This window comes from Vipera berus (genome assembly GCF_964194415.1).
Source record: "Vipera berus genome assembly, chromosome: 1".
Classification (NCBI taxonomy): Eukaryota; Metazoa; Chordata; class Lepidosauria; order Squamata; family Viperidae; genus Vipera; species Vipera berus.
The window spans coordinates 29,648,273-29,671,780 of NC_138202.1; the positions used below are offsets into that span (position 1 = coordinate 29,648,273).

The 23,508-nt window shown below is 38.2% G+C and overlaps 1 protein-coding gene across 1 annotated transcript; it reads right to left on the reverse strand.

Moving 5' to 3' along the window:
- Window positions 1-4,486: 4,486 nt before the first annotated feature.
- GPHB5 (glycoprotein hormone subunit beta 5) lies at window positions 4,487-23,104 on the reverse strand (the record flags this gene model as incomplete). The annotated part of the gene is made up of 3 exons (XM_081314896.1): window positions 22,797-23,104; window positions 8,395-8,601; window positions 4,487-4,675 (listed from the first exon to the last, which is right to left on the reverse strand). Exons 2-3 carry the CDS (start codon window positions 8,596-8,598, stop codon window positions 4,487-4,489), a joined length of 393 nt encoding a protein of 130 aa, XP_081171022.1. The 5' UTR covers window positions 8,599-8,601; window positions 22,797-23,104.
- Window positions 23,105-23,508: the final 404 nt, after the last annotated feature.

Genomic DNA, 23,508 nt, shown 5'->3' on the forward strand with positions numbered 1-23,508 from the left:
GCCAAAATTCAAAATATATTAATGGTGATGGCTGGTGAGGAGAGAAGCAGGGAGTGACTTGGGTAGCAACATAGGGAGGGTTGGCTGGCTGGTACCATCAGTTGACGGGTGAGCTCTCTTCCTCCCAGTAGGAAGTCCTTGGGATACATAGGAATGTGTGTGTTTGTGTGTGTGTGTGTGTGTGTGTGTGTGTGTGTGTGTGTGAGGATGCAGTTATCTTCACAGTCTGCTGTTCTCTTTTGTTCCCCTAGCTCACCACAAAGTGGTATGCAGTACTGTGAGACAGAGAAGGAAGACTGACTAGGAAGTGCCAGTGACAAGTAAGCCTTCTTCTTCCCTTCAGAGACAGAACTATGGGGACATACCAAAATGGAGAGTGGGGGGGTGCACTTATTCTCATGGTTCATCACTCCCTTTGTTTCCACTTCCCTTAGTGAAGTGGCAGGCATTTCCACAGTCAGCTAAGGAGAAGGAGGAAGCAGCTTCTCCCGAAGTCGTGAGGGGAGGAGAAACAGCACAAGCCCGTATTATAATATGTGGAAAGAAGAATGACCCAAAGAATCACAGGTTGTCTAGTCTACTAGTAAAAAGAAAAATCATTCCAAAGCATGCATAACTTCTTTTAGAGATATTTTTCTCCTAATCATGATGCTGCAAGTATCCACCCAGTTAGCCAGTTTGTCATTTGGTGTATGAGATGAGGTCTCTTTTGTTGAACATATTATTGCTTTCCACCAATTATTTCTTTCATTATGCAGAATAGAGGAGGGATCACCTGGTGTCCTATTTTCCAACTCTATTCTGATGCAGTTAAGTGCTGGTGTTTAATAAATATCAAGCTAGATTTTTGCTAATTGAATTGAGTAGGGTGTGTGTGGGGGGGGTGTTTTGCCCTCATCTGGACATAAGTTATTTAACAAGCAGAAGCTTATCGGAATCATCACTGCCAGCCAAATACATATTCCAGGATGTGGTGCACTGTGACCTGAGTTTCAAGAAAAAAAAATAACCTTTGAGGGAGGAGACAAAAAATGTAATAGCCTTCTAATCTAAGGGATCCTAAGAGGTCCTATAATGAGGTTTCCTCAATCCTGAAACCGCTATCAAATTGCAGTCTAAAGGAAGAAGGATCATAGCCGAGTTGTATAGCACATTCAGTTCCTGGCATCTCAGCTATCGTGTTGAGAAAAATTCTCTGCTTAATATTCTGCACAACTACTAACAAGACTGTTTCCATTCTGTTTCTTGGCTTAACTTTGCTCCTCTTAATCTATAAAATCATAAACAACATGAAAACCAGCCTTCTTTGAATGCTACTCCAAGTAAGATAATATAAACAACTATAATAAGCCTAACTCCTTCCAGAAACTTCATCAGTCTGTTTAAGGATTTAGAGTAAACATTCTTTTAACGTAGTTGTGAATTTCTCTCCCTTTTAAAGTTCAAAGCTCCACTATCTGTATATTTATTTAAACTTGTCATTCTGTTTTAAATTGTAACTGTGCTTTAACCATTTGATTTAGAATTGTTATGGAAGAAGCTCAGAGGACCTAAACTAGCATGGAAATATAATGAAATAAAAATAAAAACATAAAACAAAACATAGTAATGTACACAGTGATTAGATTTAAGTTTGCCTCTTAAATCCTGCAGACAGTGCATGTACAGATGAAATCAGTTCCTCCGCCCCCCCCTTAAAGAGATCACAAAGTTTACTGTCATACTGAAATATTCTGCAAAATTTTAACTTGAAAAGCAAAGGCTGAACAGCTGGATGGAATGCACAAGGACTCTACTTGCCAACTTGTGATTATACACTCTGACAGCTCACTTTCCTGAGCAGATCTTCTCGTAAAAACAACAGGTGTAAAAGGAACAGCAAACTTGTTTCAACAGACATCAGACAAGATGGCTTTTAAGAGATGTAACTCAAAAGAGCCCCAGTTTCTCTGCTGATACAACGTCTCAGCACTGTATTCTACAAAATTGGTGATGGAATTAAATTATGATGATGTCTTTACCAAAGAGATGCTCAAGTTAATCAGATGCAGTGTCTGCTCAGTTGAGTGGACTGAAGCCAATGTGGTTAGAGTCCACCATAGTTCTTGTAAATACTCTGCTGATTGTAAATGTTGGCTTTGAGAAATCCCCCCACAAATGTAACTAATCAAGGAAAATCATCATTTAGACAAGCAGTTTATGGAGGATGAGAATTCTAATTAATTATACAACATTACCTGAATGTGGTAAAGGAAGAAAAAGAAAATGAGAAACAATCTGGTAGCACCTTTTCAGACTAACACATTTTATGAAAAGGAAAAAGCTTTCATCAGTTATATGCCTTTTAGTTCACAATACTTGTAATCTTATATGCATTTCACTTAGTAAATGGACTTAGTACTAGCAGATACTGTAGGATTGCCAGTACCTCATAACTGCAGGAGAAGGCCTATTCGGGAATTATGTCTGTCTAGAAAGGTGACTCCTTCTGGAATTTACACTGCTTTTCTCCTACGAAGACTTCTCAAACTATAGCAAAATATTTTTTTTAAAAAATGGAAAGCAACTTATCCTCATTTCAAGCAAGCCAGTTATTAGAGTTAACAGTAAAGATATTCCAGCCATCAGAGTAATGGAATATCTAAGCCACTTGGCCTTTGAGTATATGGTCATGTTGTCCCAACAAGTCCTGGCTTGAGAGCTCATGTTTTACCAAGCCAAAACTGTCCCAATTTCTATAGACTTTAGTCACATCCATCCTACTACCTCCTCTTCCACCAACAGGAGTTCTGAGGAGAGATTCATTATTACTAGCATGGTTATTGTTGTTACATCAGCAGTGTGCAAGGCACTTTAAAAACTAGCAGTTTAGGCATGCACTATGGACTGCAGTACAGATCATCCTTAATTTACAACCATTCATTTAGCAATCTTTCAAAGTTACAAAGGCACTGAAAATGTGACTTTCAACTTACAACCATTGCAGCATCCCCATGGTCATTTGATCATAATTTGGAGGCTTGGCAACCAGCATGCATTTACAATGGTTACAGCATCCCAGGATCATGTGATCACTATTTGTAACTCTTCCCAGCCAGCTTCTGGCAAGCAAAATCAATGAAGTCAAATTTGCTTAATGACTACATGATTACCTGATAACATTATTCTCAAGCTGTAGAATTCATTGCCTCCATTACTGGGCTTCTCGCCCAAATTGCCCACTTTCTGAAAACTTTAAAAAAAATTAATGATATTAACGTAGATTCATATTTTGTTCTGTTTTATCTTTATCTGTATTGAGGTCCTATGGTTAAAGAGGCAAGGAAGAATTACCATGTTGCTCAATTGTATGTGCCCAAGGGTAGATGCACACACAGATAATTATTTTTTAACTCTGTTCTGAGTTTCTTTTTAGCCTGTTTTAAATCGTATATTATCTTAATTGTTCTTATTGCATTATATTCTCTCTTCCATTATTGAATAAATTCTTGGCAATAAAACCCCTTGACTTTATTTAGTTTTCAGAAGTAAGGTTTTTAGTTGATAAATTATATATCCAACTACCTTCCGCTTTAATGAATACGTTTCAGAGTCACAATCCAAGCCTAAATGAACAAAAAGAGCTGCAGTATTTTTATGAGCCTGAATTCCTCCCCCCTCACCCGCTTGTTAATTAAGAATAATGACTAATGTTTCAGCATTGTAGAGGATTCAATGTCCTGTGCAGGTGCTTTCAGTGAAAAAACTTTTTTGGTAGGAAAAAATGATATTTCATCCTTTGTATTTGATCCATAGTCAGTGCATAGTTCATCTAAATGTAAAGCTAAATGGCTATCTGAAGCTTAATCTACAAGTATTTTATACATATACATATACATGGCTTGCATTTACACAGCATGCAAAAATCTAGTTAGTTTAAATTATGGTTAGAGTTTTGTGGCTACTGATATACAAATGCTGCTTGCTGTTTAGCTTATAATTCAGTATATTGCACAAATCCCCAAAATGAATTAATTCAGTTGTCAAATTAAAAATGTTGGACAAATTTAGCTGTTGATAGGATAAATATGTACTGCCCATGCATAAAGTGTTCCAACTGATCCTCTGAAAATATTAAAGTGCAAACACAAACTTGGGTCATATTTATACTGCTTTCAGAACATACTGGGGATAATATCAGGAAGCAAATAGAAAATACAGTTGGGGATTTATGCAGATTCTGATGAAGTGATCCCAGATAAATTCTAATCTGTATAAAATTGACAATTGAAAAGACATTGACTGTACAAGTATACTAAAAAGACTGTGAAAATTGCAAGTTACTTGGATCTATTCAAAGTTGGCAAACGGAAGAAAAGCTTCAGAACTAGGTAGCTACATCTTCCTGATGTGCATCACTATGATCTACAGTATTAACACTGCTGTATTTTAGTCTTCACCTGGAGAGGATTTGACCCCAGAAAGTGTTCTTGATAAGTTGAAGTATTCAAATAGTCTCACATTCTGTGGTTGTGGTAAGGCACACACTGCAGTCACAGCGGATGGCTTTGGGATATGTGAAGAGAGGATCAACACTGGCACCACAGTTTGGCAGCTTCACTGTCATCAGTTTGGTCTCATTGTATGTACAGACTCGATGGTGGGCTTCAATATAAGGGGGGTCCAGGACTGGTTTCTATTTATAAAGGAGGAAAACAAAAAACAAAAATCAGCATTCTGCTGGATTATTTAATTAGTAAATAATTAGTAAATCTCCAATGTGTCAGGCAGGAATCTTATTACTTGTTACTCAACCATTTAACTGGAGATGACAAAGGCTGAACTTAGGACTTTCCCGTTGAAAAGCAGGTGTTCATCCATGGTACTCAGTGTCATACATGATAAGATGCTGGGCTGCCTTAAATAGTTTTTTTTAAGTTTTAAATAACTTAATCTATCGGCTGAAATGTTATGCTTTCAAATACCAGGCTTTTTAGTTTGTAACACATCTGGCTAACACTATATTTAGCCTTTGCTGGAAGCAATTTTTTTTGTTTGCTTCTTGATTGTTGGTCTAGTATTAAACTGTACCTGTTGAATGATTACTTGATCCAGCTTTTAAAGGCTGAAAAGCTAAATATTATGTTTTAATATAATCCAAAATAATCCAACAATCTAGTAAACAATACCCCAAACCACTATCTCAGAGAACAAGCTAACAGCAAACAACAGCCTAATCAAGGAACCTCAAAGACTGGCCCCACCAAAACTGACAGGGAAAACCACTAGTACATAAAATGAGAGCAAACACCACACCCTAGTAACACTGGGGTTGTTGTTTAGTTTGTTAACATCTGCAAGAAAACAATCAAACTCTGAGAGTACCAAGGAATCCCAGTTCAACTCTGAACTACTAATATTCTCTTCTAAAATTATCAGTATTTTAACCTAAACCAGGAGTAGCTTTAAACATAACATTTGGCTTTTCAGCTTTTAACAGCTGGATCAAGTAATTATTCAACAGGTTAATTTTCTAGCTTGGAGTTGTAGCAAGATGATCTATATGCTGAATCTGCATGCCTCAAACTGAACCATCCCCCACCTGTCAGTTATTCTCTGTGGAGGTGGAGGTTGGATTACAGTACAATTCCCATCATTGAGAGCTAACAAAGTCGCTTTTCAAGAAAGTCTCTGTATATGTTTAGATACCAAGGTTGATTCAATCACACATATTCTATGCCAGGGGTCCCCAATCTGTGGGTCATGGCCCACTTCTGGGCCATGGCCTATTCGCATCCAGGCCACATGAGTGACGGGCCAGTGCAAGCACACAACCCATCTCACACAAGTGGCGGGCACCAGGGCTTGCAACCACACTTGTGCAAGCAGTGGGCGCACGTGCCCCGCCACTCACACAAATGAAGCTGGTTGTTTGCATGCATGTATGGCTGCCCCTCACAGAAAACCATCCCCTTTTTTCCCCACCTTCCCCCCCACCTCCCCGTTCTGGGCCACCCTATTTGGTGGCTGCTGCTAATGTCTTCTGCAATCAGTAGATGCTCAGACTAATTCAATACATAAATGTGGAGCGTGGTGGCTCAGCCATTAAAGACACTGAGCTTGTCAGGTGGAGAGCTGACAGCCTGGGTTCGAGACCCAAGCTCTCCACAACAGGGTGAACTCCTGTTACTTGCCCCAGCTTCTGCCCACCTAGCAGTTCGAAAGCATGCAAATGCAAGAAAATGAATAGGTACCACTTCTGTGAGAAGGTAACAGCATTCTGTGGCTTATAGCCATGCGGACACATGAGCACAGAAATTGTCTTCAGGCAACTCTGATTCCCTTGGCCAAGAAACGGAGATGTGCAACCTGCCCTAGAATCGGATATGGCTGTACAGGGAAACCTTTACCCTTTTTTGGCTAATGTCTCCTGCAATCAGTGGATGTTCAGACTGATTCAATCCATAATTGTGTTTTCCTATTAAATGACCAGTCTTGCTTTTAATAAAATCACTGTACTGTCAAAAACAAAGTTTGGGCTTACTGCCTTTGAAAAAGAAAGCTAAACTTAAGTCATTACGTTTTCTCCACTCATGCGTGTGTGTGGACTTCCGTGCATCTCCTTCATAGCTCCCTAACACTATAATTACAATACTTCTGAGGCAACTTAAAATTAGAAATAGACATATTATTAAGATATGGAATAAAATATATCATTTGTAAATCAGGGGATCTATTTTAATCTCCAGGGAATTTTCTGTCAGTGGAGCAATAAAAGACAGTTTCCTGTTAAATACTTAAGTCATAAGAAGCTTTCTGAATTATGTAATTAAAGCATTACATAAACTCTGCAGAAATGCTTTGCCATACAACACTAAAGCTTAAAAAATGGGGTGGGGGTGGGGAGGAAGCCTACCATATGAAATTCTCAAGCAATTGATTCTCATTTAGGATACAACCTCACTTCAGCACTCTGAATATCTGTAAGGTCATGGAATTGTGCATCAAAAAAAGCCACAAACGGCACCTGCAGCAGTACTATAAGTCTTGCTTATATGGTGGATCAGGCTCATTTCCTTTCAGCCATAGCTTTGTAGCACCAGTTGAATCATAGAATTTCAATGAGACATGCTGGCTACACCTATCCATCAGCCCCTGAACACTCAGCAAAAATATTTGGTGTTGATTTGACTTTTCCCTTTTAATTCACAATAGTTGTGATCTTATATGCATTTAACTTAGTAAATGGACTTAGTACTAGCAGATACATACTGTAGGATTGCCAATACCTCATAACTGCAGGAGAAGGCCTATTCGGGAATTATGGAAACAGATTACAGCAGCATGTGAGCTGAGAATCAACTACTCCCATTCCTCATCTCTTTGTCATATGTATGACACAGACACTCCTTGAGTCTTCCTCAGAAGGAAAAGGCCATTTTTGTGTAGGGCTGAATAACTATAGACTTCCAAGCAATTTGTAAGTGTGATCAGGATTTTGAATCAGGTGTGTACCTTATTTCTGCCTTTTGACATTGATTTGTTTATATAGTTACAATTTATATGTCTCTCTATTCCACCTAAAGTTCTAAGCAGCACCCATGCATTTATAGAACATTGGGGGGCAGATATCTGTCCCATCTCTTGATTGTAATCCTGTATTTAAACCAATATGGACATGATACAATTCGATGGAAGTGCAGAAAGAACCAAAGGGAAAGTGTAATGCTGAACACATAGCTTAGGTTCCTTAGAATGCTGGCTTTCATTTAAAAAGCAAATAGGTTTCCAGTATTTACTGTAATTGTCAATGTCTACTGAAATCTAAGTGAGATACCATCTGAAGTCTTTAAAACCCACAAAGGGAAAGTTGCAAGCAGGTTTTCACTATCCTGGCTTTCTCACATAATTAGCAGATAGAACATTATGCAAAATAGAAAATTAAGAAGTTTTCCTTAATTTACATAATGTAGTCATCATCGAGGGTATTATACATTTACTTATCCTACCATGATATATAAAAGGTATTTGATTATGAGTATGTTAGAAATATACAGTATATTCAATGACATGAATGAACTCTTTAGACATTTCCCAATATTAGGTCAGGAAAATATTTATTTAACTATCAAAAAAGATCAAGGAACAGATAAATACCTGTGCCTGAAATGCTGGAGATCTGCTACACATCAGTGTAGGCAGCACAGAATGGATCACCGGGCATTTAAAACCGGCATCGTCTGGAATTTGCTCCTTGCTCCTTTTACTATAGATATGCTGGACCTGCGATCTCCTGCACCGAAAACATCTCATTTGCCATTAAACTGTACCTTCCCTCCCCTTTAAAACGTGGCCATTAGTAACCTGGACAAGAGAGCAAAATCCATACAACGAGCTGTGGGCCACCGGTCTTACCTCCCATGTCTCACAGCGGCCCCAGCAGGCATCGGTGGTGATGCGCAGCCCCTTGCACCCAGGCTTCTTGGCCAGGAAAGTGAACTCTCGCACAGCACAGCCAACAAATGTCTGCAAGTTTGTGTTGGAAGGCTTGAATGCAGTGATGCAGCTGGCCAAGATCAAGAGAGAGAAAATGGTTTGGATCATCCTTTGGCATTTCATGCTCTAAGAGAAGCAGCAAAGAAAAAAGACCATATGAAGAACCGGACTAGGATTTGTTCATAGGCATTAAATCATAGTCTTTGAGTAAAAATTGCAGCTGCATCCTATTGCTGGCGTTGTAGGGAATGTGTTGGTCAGATGCATGCAATTGCATAGATTTTGCAGTTGTTTGCAGCCAGCTGAGGAAGGGAGGGGGGAGGAAGTTTGATGAGCATCTAAAGTAGGGGTGTGAAACTGCTGGCTGGCAGGCCAGTTTCATCATATGGAAGCTGCGCCATCCCATTGGCGGCAATGGGGAAAAAGTCGCGATACATCGCAACACGTCATGTGACTTGGCAAGTTTGACACCCCTGGTCTAAAGATTTGTATTTCTTAGTTTCTTATTTTTCTGGACACATCTTTTTGTTCTTTTTATTGTCCCAGCTTTTTTAAGACATAAAGCTTCCAGAATCATTTGAGATCAAGCATTATTTAAATCTATATCACTTAATTAGTCACCTTTTATTACCCTCATTTACTCTTACTGACAACTGTTGTGTAGTGAGTTCTTTGTGCAGGAAAGGAGAAGAGGCAAGTGAGTTCAGCAATGGTCATGTTTATTTGCTTGCAGGATCTGAACTGAGAATTAGGCTGCAGCCTGCAGCAATTTATAGCCTGGCCCCTAGGCGGCAGCCAAAAGGTTTAAAGCAACCTATTGCCACCTAGGGGCAGCCAATAGCAGCACTGGAGCCGGGGAGTCTGAGTTGCTGGAGTTACAATTGAGCCCAATACATAACAAAAACAAACACAGAACCATCTCAAACTTCCTTAGGGATTATGTAAAGGGTATATACAGTACTCAAAATAAACAATGAATCAGCTACTTGGACCAATCTCATTGATTAGTCAATATAATTGATTTATTAGGATTTCAGAAAATAATATTTGCACTGTCTACAGGTTTTCTGTTTTCTTGAAATTCTTTCATCTTGAAAATTGGAACCATAAAGTAGTCAATTAATTCTTATTTTTATATCCTTTCAGTTTTTACTCATTTCAAAGAGCTTCCAGTGTGACACAATTCAAAACCTATGTTCAACTGTTATTACCCTTGCTATGAGACTTATATACCAAAGAGAGAAGCAACCTAGAACTAAGGAGAAACTTCTTGACTGTTAGAACAATTAACCAGTGGAACAACCTGCCTCTAACACTGGAAGTTTTTAAGAAGAGACTAGACAGCCATTTGTCTGAAATGGTATAGGGTTTCCTGCCTGAGCAGGGGGTTGGACTAGATGATCTCCAAGGTCCCTTCCACTATTATTATTATTATTATTATTATTATTATTATTATTATTATTATTATTGTTGTTGTTGTTGTTGTTGTTGTTGTTGTTGTTGTTGCTGTTGTTGTTGTTGTTGTTGTTGTTGTTGTTCCAGATCCTTAACATCTGTAAGCTTCTTTGGTGGCGGTGGTGGTGGTGATGGTGTTCCTTAGCATTTGTCCTATTTGGTGTAGGATCCATTTGTTTTTGCACAGCATTTCCCTAATTCTGAACAGTGAAGCAATGGGGAGTCTTGTCACAGAGCCTGGCTCTCATTTGTGTTGACTGGTCCAAGGTCACCAGCTAGCTTCTGTGCCTGAGGAAGAGAGATAGCACATGGATCTCCCTACTCCTAATCCATCACCTCAATCATTATGTCACAAAGCTCTCTGTGAATAGTGTACATATCTTATATCTAGAAACTGAGTCATTCGTTCACAAATATAATTTTTGAATAAAACAATATATTATTAATATCTTGGGTCTTTAATTAACTTGCTCTTTGTCTTCTCTTAAAAAAGCTGAAGGAGCGACTTGCATCCAGCAAAAGGTAGCAAAATCTCTTACCTAGCTTGATGGTCAGCACTGTTTTCTCCCACTGTTGTGCTTAACGCTTGAAGATATTTGTTTGCAAAAGTCAGGAGACCTGAAACTGTAACTTCTTGCAGGGTTTTTCTCTCGGCACCTCTCCTTACCAGCTGCCACCTAGCCTGCTTAATTGCTCACATTTATAGGCAAGAGCCATGTCAGTCAAATCACAATGGAGGCAGATCCTTACATGAACAAGCAGCATCAAAGGCACTGGGCTAGAAAATGAGGTGCTCGTTTCCACTGCTTATTAAGTTCAGGAGTATTGTTTGTTCTCTAGCATCAACTGATTGAAACAAAAGGAGCACCTTGGTGGGGCTGCAGAATCCTACTAAGGAAAGAATGAGCAGCCCACTGGATTCCCTCCCCCTTCTTGGCATTTTCAAAGTCTTGCAATTCTGAACTGTGGGAAGTTAGTCTCTCAGTTATCCATTATGTGTGTGGTGGGGAAGCCAAGTCCATCAGACAAAAAAAAAAGGATACAGAAAGAAAATCCTGGGTTAACTTGAATGCTTTTGACACTTTTTTTTACTTTGCATATATGGTTTTTAGATTGCTTTGTTGTTTTGATTTTTGTGCAGTGATTATTCAAAGGCATTACCTTTATGTGTTTGTATATATGTGTGCAGCCCTGGAAATGATCACCAATGCATTTATTCGTTCATGCATTATTTAAAGTTTTTTTTTAACATAGCCTAATCCAAAGATTCTGGGTAGTGTAACAACTGAATAAACACATAAAAACAGCATATAAGATTAATCAACCCACCCGAGAGGGATGCCGAGAAACAATCAATTAGAGTTCAAACTTTAACTCGAGGAATAGAGTTGCCTTAATCAATGTATGGAATGGCAAAAGAGGAATCAATGTCCCTCAGGCAATGTGTGAAATTCCAGGGGTGTATATGTTTTGATCACTCTTTTTCTGTAAAATATCCCAGAAATCTCATTTGAAAGAATGCCTATCCATCATCTCACTTGCTTTACTGTCAGTGGAGAAAGGAGAAGCACCAACTGAAATATAAGAGAAAGAGGAAGGCAATAGGACGTATTTCTAGGATCCTGACTCAACTATGTCTCCCAGTGCTAAGGTGGGAATGAGCAACCAGGAGCCCCAGAGATGCAAGCTCAACTTCCCTTTTTACAACCCCAAGAATTCCTTTCACCCACAATTGTCAAGACTCCTATCTTTTTATGATGAAAATTCATAAAATCAATGTCCTAAAATGGGTTTTAAATACTTTTAATAAGAAAACCATCAGAATTTCCATTGCCCAAAAAACCAGAAGACAAAGAAATCCTTTCTCATGCCATCGTGCCCATGTGCTTTACATAGCAAATCCTGCTTTACAGAATTTCAGCCACAGTCCTGACCAAGAATGTTAAGTACAATTTCCCAGCTAGCAGAGGGTGGTCTGTCCCTGCACTAAGGAAGTAGCAATAAAAAAAATGCTTACTATACAGAACTAAGGGTCTCCCCAAAATCAAGACTCAAATATGGCAAGCTGTCTACTGTTCTCTCCCATAGTTGCATATCCAAAAAGTCTGATTTACAAATGACAACTGGAGGGACCATTTTGTAGAGATCCCAAACTTCCCATAATATTGGGCAGAATAAGTAATAATGCCAGACAGTTTATCTGGCTTATCATGAAAAGAAATGATTTAATGTATTACACACACACATACTTGCTTGATCCTCCTCCCCCTTTTTAATTCTGTTGTATATAAATGTTGCCCTGGAAACTGCTATGCTAAATGGAAATGGTGATACTTGAGAGACTTAATGTGTCTCATTCAAGAAAAATTTGTTCCTAGTTTTCCTATCCTCCTAAGCTTCTGATAATGACCTCCCAAGATAGGAAAGCCACAATTTTCCTAATCTTACTCCTTTGCACACATAACATCAGATTAGCTTATTACTGAGATGCATATCCCACTTTTTTATTTGAAAAAAATCAATAAAGCTTACAATTAAAACTGAAAGACAGTAAACAAGTTAAAAACTGAATGTGGAGATATTTTCTACCACATCCACTAATATGTAGAACATTATTCTCAACAGCTTTCTTCCAAAAGAACAAATAAGAAAATATAAATTGGTGAAGAGCTGAATCTGAGAAATAGCTGCTTTTGGGAACTCAGGATCATCCAATTAAAATAAAAGCAAGAGAATCAAAATTAAACTAAATAATTGACCGTTTAGAATATATTGCCATGGTATGACATGAGATCAGTAGCTTATGTCTTATGGTTTTAAAGGGGGAAATACACACATTAATGGAGGAGGAGCTATTGATAGCTTTTAGCTATGATGGTTCCATAGACCCTCCACCTTCCAAGATAGAATGCCACTGAATCACAGCCTGCCAAACAATGACAGAGGAAGGTGCCATGTTTGAGAGTTTTGTAGAAACATCTCACTGGTGGAGGCACAGTTTGAAAGTGGACATACACAGAACTCTTTTTTTATCTACCACTTGTTTATATATTAATGGTACCTTAATGGACTTACAATGATACTACTATAAACAAGAGATAAATCCAACAGATAAACTTAAAACAAGCCATAATTTACGTTGTCTGTTTACCATTAACTGGACTGAAGGTAATTCTGTTAATTACTTGATATAAAATAACAAAATGGGGAAAGGAGTCCAGCCCCTAAACTGGTCAAATGCATTTCTAAAAATCCACATTCTGACTGCTTTAACAGAGATGTGTTACATGTGTATTGTTCCAGGTTGCCTTCAGAAGTTGTGTGTGCTCCATCACTGGAAGCTTTTAAGAAGAGACTAAACCATTTGTCTAAAATGGTAGTGGGTTTCCTGTTTGAGCAGGGGACTGGACTAGATGATCTCCAAAGTCCCTTCCAACTCTGATGTTCTACATTCTATGTTCTATGTTCCTTTTCTAAAGGTTCCTGTGATCGTAGCTAAAACAGTTTAGTCACACAGTGAGTATTTTAAAAATATCTTACAGGATTGGACTAGCCTTTTTGGACTAGACTTTTGAAGAATTTCACCTTACTACTCCCTTTCCAAACAAGAGGATAAACAAATTCATTTCGGCTGTGCAATTAAATCAAAAGGTGCCACATGACAACTTTTTATGTCAGTAAAAATAAGTCAGAAATATTGCTTTGGATAATACCATTACATTTTCTATACACACAAGACTTCTTCAATTCAGAACTGATTAATTGAAAAAGGAAAACAAGTTCAATTACACAATGGGTTCATTGTGTATTTTCATTTCCCATTTTGTATTTTTGTTGGTGAACTTTTTATGTTTGAATTAATTGCAGATCAAGGTCTGATAAGAACAATTTTGGCACAATTCAAGAGTTTTCAAAAAGACTGTAATTTACGGGAGGGGCAGTAACTGACTACAGGGAGCAGTTCACGCTTTAAAGATTTTTGCAAGATAATTTCATTTGGTTTAAGTTTATGGTAAATTAAATTACAGTACATCAGGTTTAATTTTTGTTCTGAAACCATTCACATCTTTATCCTGACCTTGGCTAGTTTATAGAAGATAACTCTTGGCTCCCCAAAACTGCATTCCTCTTTGCTTAAGGCAAAACTGAGGCCCATCCATATGAAAGTTAATTGTTTTTCTGTTGAACAATGCTTACTTTAGGTCCTTCAAAAAAGGGGAAAAAATGGATCCAGGAAACTGCAGACTTATCAGCATGACCTCAATACCTGGGAAGATTCTAGAAAAAATAATCAAGCAACAAATCAGTTGCCTAGAGGCAAACAAAGTCATTACCAAAAGCCAACATGGGTTTGGCAAAAACAGATCATGCCAGACAAATCTTATTGCATTCTTTGATCAAGTGACAAAATTAGTGGACCAGAGGAACGCTGTGGATATAATTTACTTGGACTTCAGTAAGGCATTTGATAAAGTAGATCACAACTTACTACTTGATAAAATAGAAAAATGTGGAATAGACAGCATCACCACCAGATGGATTTGTAGCTGGCTGACTGCTGTACTTAGCATGTAATACTCAATGAACCTGCATCTACATGGAATGAAGTGAGTAGTGAGGTGCCCCATGGCTCTGTTCTGGGCCCAGTGCTCTTCAACATCTTCATCAATGATTTGGATAAGGGGGTAGATGGGGAACTCATCAAATTTACAGACAACACCAAGCTGGCAGGAATAGCCAACACTCCAGAAGATAGGCTTAAGATATAGAAAGATCTTGACAGACTTGAACATTGGGCGCTATCTAACAAAATGAAATTCAGTGGTGAAAAAAGTAAGGTTCTACATTTAGGCAAGAAAAACCAAATGCATAGGTATAGTTTAAGTGGCAACAAAGATGATTAGGGGACTGGAGGCTAAAACATATAAGGAATGGTTGCTGGAATTGGGTATGTCTAGTTTAATGAAGAGAAGGACGAGGGGTGACATGATAGCAGTGTTCCAATACCTCAGGAGTTGCTACAAAGAAGAGGGAGTCAGGCTATTCTACAAAGCACCTGAAGGCAGGACAAAAAGCAACGGACGGAAATTAACCAAAGAGAGAAAACAACCTAGAAATAAGGAGAAACTTCCTGACAGTTAGAACAATTAATCTCAATGTATACATGGTTGTACTTTGACAATAAAGGTTCATTTTTTTTTAATCAGTGGAACAACCTGCCTCCAGAAGCTGTGAATGTTCCAACACTGTAAGTCTTTAAGAAGAGACTGGACAGCCATTTGTCTGAAATGGTATAGGGTTTCCTGCCTAACTGGCTGACCTCCAAGGTCCCTTCCAACATCATCATCATCGTTGTTGTTATTATTGTTATTATTATTATTTCTTCCAAAAATTGATTTTTAGTTCTCTACAATTTCCAGGCATGGTCTTAATCCTGTCCTCTGGAACAAAGGAGAACACTGTAATTCCATCTTCTATTTAGCAGCTTTTCAAAAATGATTGTTGCCATTATCTCCCCTTAACCTTGTCTACTCCAAAATAAATGAAGAAGTGGTTTTAGTAATTTCTTCTAGGCCTTGCTTTCTAGAACCTTCAACTCTGTAGTTCTTCTTTTCTGGAGATGCACCAGTTGACCAAAGCATGTGTAAACTGTGATACCCAATCTGTATGCAGTGTTGGTGGCCTGACTAATTCAGAATACAACGGAATAGTGGCCTTGTGACTTGGATGCTGAGTTTCTTGTAATGTGACTTAACACCACATTATGTTTTCCAGCAGCATCCAACTGTAGATTTATATTTTGCTAAGATACTCAGCAGTTTTTTATGTATGTAGAGGAGTTGGGGTGAGAATGGGGCCAGCTGAGAGGCTTTGAAGGAGCCCTGCTTATTAGGCAGGAAGATGAGGAACTCCAGCAGCTGCCATGGGTCTGGTGGCAGGCATAGCTCAGAGGAGGGAAGTAAAAGGAGGAGGAAGCCGATAGAAGAGAGGAAGGGAGAAGGCTTGGTGGTGCTTGCCATCCTGATCCAGCTGATCGAAGAGCGAGTAAGAAACTGGGATTTTCACATTTGCTTTTTTGCTTCGTTACAGGCAAGCCAGACGAAAGGGGGAGAGATAGAGAGTACCGTAGTTGCTGGAGCTGTTTGCTTGAAGCAGGCCAGGAAGAGAGAGAGAGGGTGAGTGGCTGGTTGGAGCTGTTTGTTTGAAGCAGGCCAGGAAGAGAAAGGGGGGGTGGGGAAAGGTGAAGTTTTATTGTTTCTTTCTCTTTCATTGCGGACAGGCCAGATGAAGAGAGGGAAAGAGGGTAGTTTGGGGAGTTTTAATTCCTTTCCCTCATTGGAGTAAGGCAGAGGGAGAGTTAGGGAAGAGTTTGGCATATGTCTTTTAGTGGGAGGTAAGGGTTTTTTTCTTTATAGGATCAGCTGGGGGAGATAAAAAGGTATTGCGTGGAGTGAGGTCAGAGAGGGGTGTAAGTTCTTATTGCTTGAGTTCAACCACCATCATCCCATGTGAGTCACCATCGAGAAAGAATGACCATCACTGCCCCATGTGCATGACTGCCGATCGTGACTGAATACCAAGGTGTTACATGCCCTGTTAGGCAGAGGCGCCAACGTGAGAGACCTCGTTGGACTGGTGGCCACTTGGAGGGGAGATCGGGAGGGCCCAGACTTAAGCAGTCCCTACGGGCTGGGGGGGCACTACATGTATAGCAGATATATAATCTTTTTTTTCCATTATCCTTTTTCTGGGCTGCTAGTTAGCTGAGCAAATTTTCAGATGAGAGTTCCTGGACAGAAGCTACTTTGAGAATGCCAAAAGAAGAGGTCAAGTGATGTAAGTAATGTTCTCCTGGCTTTCAGACGTGTTTGAAGAGCTGACTCTTCCAACTCACATGAGGTTTGCAGAGGAGCATGCAACCTTGGAGTTAGTTAGCACCTTGAAGGCCTTCTCCCCACCCTTTTAACTCTAATCATTCTATCCTTGTTTTAAACGCCTCCTTTTATTGAGATACAATATTTGTATATGGTTTTTGTTTTTACTTATATACTTGTGAGAGTTGCTCAGTGAGTGTGGTAGGCAGTCTCTTTTGTCTGATAAATAAATAAAATAATGAGACTTGAGACTGTGGAAAGAGTGCAGAGAAGAGCAATAAAGATGATTAGGGGCTGGAATCTAAAACCTATGAAGAACGATTGCAGGAATTGTGTATGTCTAGTTTAGTGAAAAGAAGGACTAGGGGTGACATGATATCAGTGTTCCAATATTTGAGGGGCTGCCATAAAAAAGAAGGGGTCAACTTATTTTCCAAAGCACCAGAAGGCAAGACAAGAAGCAATGGATGGAAACTGAACAAAGAGAGAAGCAACCTAGAACTAAGGAGAAATTTCCTGACAGTGGGAAAAATTAACTAGTGGAACAGTTGTCTTCAGAAGTTGTGGATGCTCCATCAATGGATGTTTTTAAGAAGAGGTCTTCAGAAGTTGTGGATGCTCCATCAATGGATGTTTTTAAGAAGAGGTCTTCAGAAGTTGTGGATGCTCCATCAATGGATGTTTTTAAGAAGAGGTTGGGCAGCCATTTGTCCAGAATGGTACAGGGTCTTCTGCTTCTGCAGGGATTGGACTAGAAGACCTCCAAGGTCCCATCCAACTTTATTGTTCTGTTCTAATAAAAAATATATATTATTTGACATTGATACTATCTATCATCTATCTATCTATCTATCTATCTATCTATCTATCTATCTATCTATCTATCTATCATCTATCATCTATCATTTTTCATTTTTAGTCCCAATGCTGGGATATACCCTCAGCAAAATTGGCTCTATACTTTCTATAAAACTATTTCAACTCATTTCAGAAACAGTTAAAAAGAATTATCACTTGAAATCATGGGAGGGGCAAGGGTTGACTTTAAAATACAGCTTTTCTTTAAATGAAAATAACCACCTCCCTTCCAGCTCACCCACACCCTGCCTAAGTTTTCCAGGCATGATGCAACTGACATTGGATTTCTTGCCGTAGTAACTAATTCAGTTCTCATCACAAGAGAATCCTTTTAATGGCTTACCTAGGAATTTCTGTTTTCCCTGGCAATTAAGCCAAACATATATTTTGCTTTCCATTTACAATAGCAATTAGAATAGTGCTCCATCAAGTGCCGAGATGAATACATCTGGTTCATTGCTGATTTTTTTTGAATCTATCAGATTTTCCTACCAACTGAAGATGACCTATCACAAAGATAGTGACATAATTACCCTACAACTATCTTGTAAGATAGCCCCATTCTCCACCTATGAGAGGTTGAGCAAAATGTTCTCATTGAGGGGAAATTTATGTACTTGAATAAGAATGGTTTAAAAAATCAGAGACTAATTTTTAAATAGGACTACAGATGGTCCTTGCTTAACATTTTTGAAATTTACAATGGCACTAAACAAATAGTATTTGACAGGACCTCATAGCTGTGGCCATTGCAACATCCTCACAGTCAGTTGATCAACTGGTTTGCAATTACATCACAGCATCCCACAGTCACATGAGCAGTGTGATCATATGACATTGGTTTAATACTGTGTGACTAAGTGGTCAAAATTCTAGTCTCAAAAGCCACCATTATCAGCTTCAAGCATTTGACGATGAAGTGGGAGTATGTTTTAAAATCCTTTAAACTACCCAAGGATGCCAAAACAAAAGGTAACAGTAAAAGCAAAAAGGGACTCTAAAAGACAGCTTAAAAGGAGGCAAAACTTGGATATACAATCAGGAGGAAATCTTAATGACAACATGGCAGCAACAACATCCAGACAACCAAAGGTAAAGGACTTATTTCAGATAATGGATACTGCAAGTAAGTCTCCTTTTCTCTTCTTCCCTTGTAACCTCTGTAAATAAACCCTGCTCCTTACTGGATTAGGAGGAGGATGACTGCCTTTCTATGGAAAATGAGGCTCCATTAGGAGGCAGAGGGAAGAACAAGGGTAATATTAAGAGCTATCTTAAGAGAGACTTGAACTTGGTTGCCAAGAATTGCCTCTTGATAGCACAAACAATTATTGCTATATTTGATCAGCTCTTGGAAGCAAATAAAAAGATTGAAGAATTAACGTATCTAATGGGAAACTATATCTCTAAATTAGATGAGAAAGTAAATAGCAAAGCCCATGCTCCAAAACCTACTTCCAATTCATGGACAGCTCACATGGATCGGGGGCCTCAAGATGAAGAAGACATGGAGGAGAGACTGGTTCTACAGACATAGGATTCTACTCCAAGTTGCTGATACTCCTTTGAACAGGGGCAGGTGGCATAACAGATGAGTATTATTATTAAACTTGTATGCCACCTGATTCTCACAATAATAAAAGAAGTTACTATAAAATCAGTTAAAGATAAAATATGAAGATAAAAGGTGACAAGTACGACAGACCGGATTAAATGAAGTGAGGCTCACTGCTCTAGATGTAGCCTGTACTTTTGTAACCCTATGGAATAGCAAGGGAACTTTGGAAGTGACTCAATTAATACATAAAGTTTTATAAAGACCCTGGAAGTTTCCCCAGCAATACATTTATTGTAAACATTATGTCATGCAAAGGGCAATTAAAAATCAGAAATTTGGACACAATATTCAATCACCTTCCATTTTCCCCAAGAACTGGGGTAAAGTAGCTCTCCTTTTTCATTGTGCTCATCCTGAAGCATTCAAATCCTATTAAGTTGGCTGCTTGGTGAGATAATAATAATAATAATAATAATAATAATAATAATAATAATAATAATAATAATAATAATAATAATAATAATAATAATAATAATAATAATATAAAGTTGGAAGGGACCTTGGAGGTCATCTAGTCCAACCCCCTGCTCAGGCAGGAAACCCTATACCATTTCAGGCAAATGGCTGTCCAGTCTCTTCTTAAAAACCTCCAGTGTTGGAGCATTCACCACCTCTGGAGGCAGGTTGTTCCACTGGTTAATTGTTCTAACTGTCAGGAAGTTTCTCCTTAGTTCTAGATTGCTTCTCTCCTTGACTAGCTTCCATCCGTTGCTTCTTGTCCTGCTTTCAGGTGCTTTGGAGAATAGCTTGACTCCCTCTTCTTTGTGGCAGCCCCTGAGATATTGAAACACTGCTATCATGTCACCCCTCACCCTTCTCTTCATTAAACTACACATACCCAATTCCAGCAACCGTTCCCTATATGTTTTAGCCTCCAGCTAAGGTGAAGGGCTTAATCCTGATTTCTGACAATTCCAAATAAATGTCCAAGTTTGTTTGAGCAAAGAAATATGGAACTCAGATGCTCAAATCAATTATTAGTTCATGGATTACCACAGAATTATAAAGAATGTATTATGTATAATAGTCTTGAGGAAAGGGCATATCTGTCCTTAACTGATTTGCACAACTCAGCCATGTCTGCATGTTTAACTAAGTAATACATTCATAATATCAGTGAACTGACAGCACTTCTCATGACAAAAGAACATTTTTTCCCTGTAATTCAGCCATACTGGCTCTACTTTAATAATGCACAAACTGCATTCAGCTTCATCACATCCATCTGATTTCATTAGATTTCTTCAGCATGGAAACAAAACAATTCGGTAATGTACATGCAATTCCCAGCAGCCAAGGGCAGGAAATCAGATATTTGGCAAGTGACACTTGAATGACACTTTTCTCCAAAGGCTATGCTGAGGACAATGATGTCTTTATGGGGTCATCCCTCCAGCTAACATTATTTGTTTGGATGGTTCTTGAAAACCATTTCAGGAACTATTTTAGGGCTACCACATCTAGGTCACAGAAATTGAGGTATGGAAATGGCAGCAGGGGAATATATAAAATGATGTCATCTTGTAATAGTGCAGATTTTTGCAATTCAAACATGATATCCTGAGCTACATCCAGTAGGAAAGGGGAAATTATTTGTGCATATTGCCCATTTATTAATACTATTTTCCTAAAGCATGACAGCCTTTATATGAGAATGTCCAATATTCTGACCAATAGCAGAATTATAGGATCTTCCACATCATCTGCTGTTTCAGATTAATTTCATTGGGGATGTTTGTAGTTCCACCTGCAGGCAAAGCTCTATCACTAAGTCCTCGGTTCTGAGAAAGGTCAATTCTAGTGAAAGACCAACTGTCCTCAGCAACCAATTGGGAAGAAGTAGGGAAAATATTTAAATACTGGATACTCTTTATTGAATACACAAATTTAATTTCCAGTTACAAGATCATTCTAAGTTTATCATACTCCATCATACTGCAATTCAGTCTTAACAAGAGTCACCTGTTGTGAGATGGGTGGCTATGTAAATATGATAAATGAAATAAACATGATGAAACCTAGAACCCTATCTCTTTCCATTCAAACCCTCCTGATATTTTCTTCTGCCTGTGCAGTAGAAGCAGTGCTAGATGCCTTGTTTCTATCTTCCTAGATTATTTGCTATACCCCTGGCTAAATGATTTCCATAGCATAAACCCAGGGCATCAGGAACTCTTGGGGTGGGGTGGAGGGAAATAGATTTTATAGAATCTTACATTTGGAATGTTGTCAACTATTCTTGTGAGCCTGCTAGGAACCACAGCACTGTAATTAAATCTTCTGTGGGCCCAGATATTGATGAATATAGCTAGAAAAACAGCATTATTAACCTCTCCCACTAGAACAGGGAAAACAAAGGCTAGTAATAATAATAAAAAAATCAAACTTAAATAACGGTGGTTCAGTTGTGAACCTGAAAGGAAATCTGATTTTAATTACAATGAGTTTGGTTTGCTCTTTTTAAAACTATTAATATACACCTTATGAGCAAATGGGGGCCAAGATTTTTATAGCAATAAAAGCATTACAATAGAGGGGGGGGAAACAGGATAAAAAGAAAAATAGAGAAAATAAAATAAAGAATAATAAAGAAAAAGAAATTACTTTCCCATTCATCACAAGCATAAACAATTTTAGTAACTTATCACTTTCTCTTAAAACCCTACAAATGATCTCTTTTTCCCATAAACCAGCTCTTAACTATAAATAAATCTTTAAAGTGTTGTCATTCAGACCTGGCTAGCAAATGTTCATCACCAGGAAAAACAATGTATCTATTTTAACCATGATCAAATAAATCAGCTTTATATATTACTTTTAACTTGACCTGGAATCCCTTCAAATGTCCTAGAACTTGGGTTCCATTTCATTTTCTGTCACTTCTTACAAAATTCTTCAAACTTTAACAAGTCTCTCTTGTAAATTCAGTATAAGAAAGTTATTCAGGTCATTCCTTTGTTAGGTTATTAATTATTAATATATCAACTGATTTCATTTGTATATCCATATCATTCTTGTAGCCTATTATTTTTAAATCCACTTTCAGATCAGTCTGTCTTGTCTGATAAAACCTGTTCCCCGCATAACATTTTTAAACACAATCTATTTTGAGCCACTCTCAAAATTAACTTTTGAGTCCATTGTTTACAAATCAATACAGCCAATGTTAAAGCATTTCATTCCATTTTTTATCAGTAAGTCAATTTTAAGTGTTATTTTCTTAATTGTAGTCTTTAATTCCTTCTAATTTCCTCTAGACTCCAACCTTCAAAATTCCATTCTGTTTTTTCTTTTTTTAAAAAAAAAATCGAAACAGCTTTTTCTAACAAGGATTTTTATAATCAATTTCAAAATCTTAGTTCAAATCCATCTGGCCCCTTAGACTGCCTGTAACTTTCCAAAATCAATGTTATAGTTGCACATTCACTGCTTATTCAAGAAAACAAAACTGGATATTTTTAAGACCTTAAACTTGTGTTTAAAATTACTTTCAATAAAGATTGAAGGAAACTCACCTGGTATTTTCAGACATGTCAATCTAAAGGTTCCATATATGTAGTCCTTGAGTTACAGCCACAATTGAGACAAAAATTTATGTTGCTAAGTGAGACAGTGGTTAAGTGAATTCTGCCTCATTTTACGACCTTTCTTGCTCCATTTGTTAAGTGAATCACTGCAGCTGTTAAGTTAGTGGCATGGTTCTTAAGTGAATCTGGCTTCCCCATTGACTTGGCTTGTCAGAAGTTCACAAAAGGTAATCACATGATCCCAGGACATTGTAATTATCATAAATATGAGCCAGTTGCCAAACATCTGAATTTTGATCATGTGACCATGGAGCTGCAGCAATGGTTGTAAGTGAAAAACTGTCATAAGTCCCTTTTTCAGTGCCGTTGTAACTTCAAATGAACTATTGTAAGACAAGGACTACATGTTGCTGAAGCAGCTGTTAACAATTCATAAAACTGATTAGAAAATAGAACTATGAAAACCCTTTGTCCATAAAGATGCCAACTGTGGTTTAAGTGAGGATGACATTCCCTGATCTCTTCTGCAGTATCCTCATAAGGTGCAACAGTCTGGAGAAATTGTGGGTGATCTCAAGTCCTTTCCTTTTCTGGATAATTACAAAGAGTTGCTCTACTTAGTGGCTCTTCATTCTGCTGTGGTACTTAGCTCTGCTTTCAGCAGAGCAATCTTCACTATTTCTTCCCCAGAAGTCCAGCA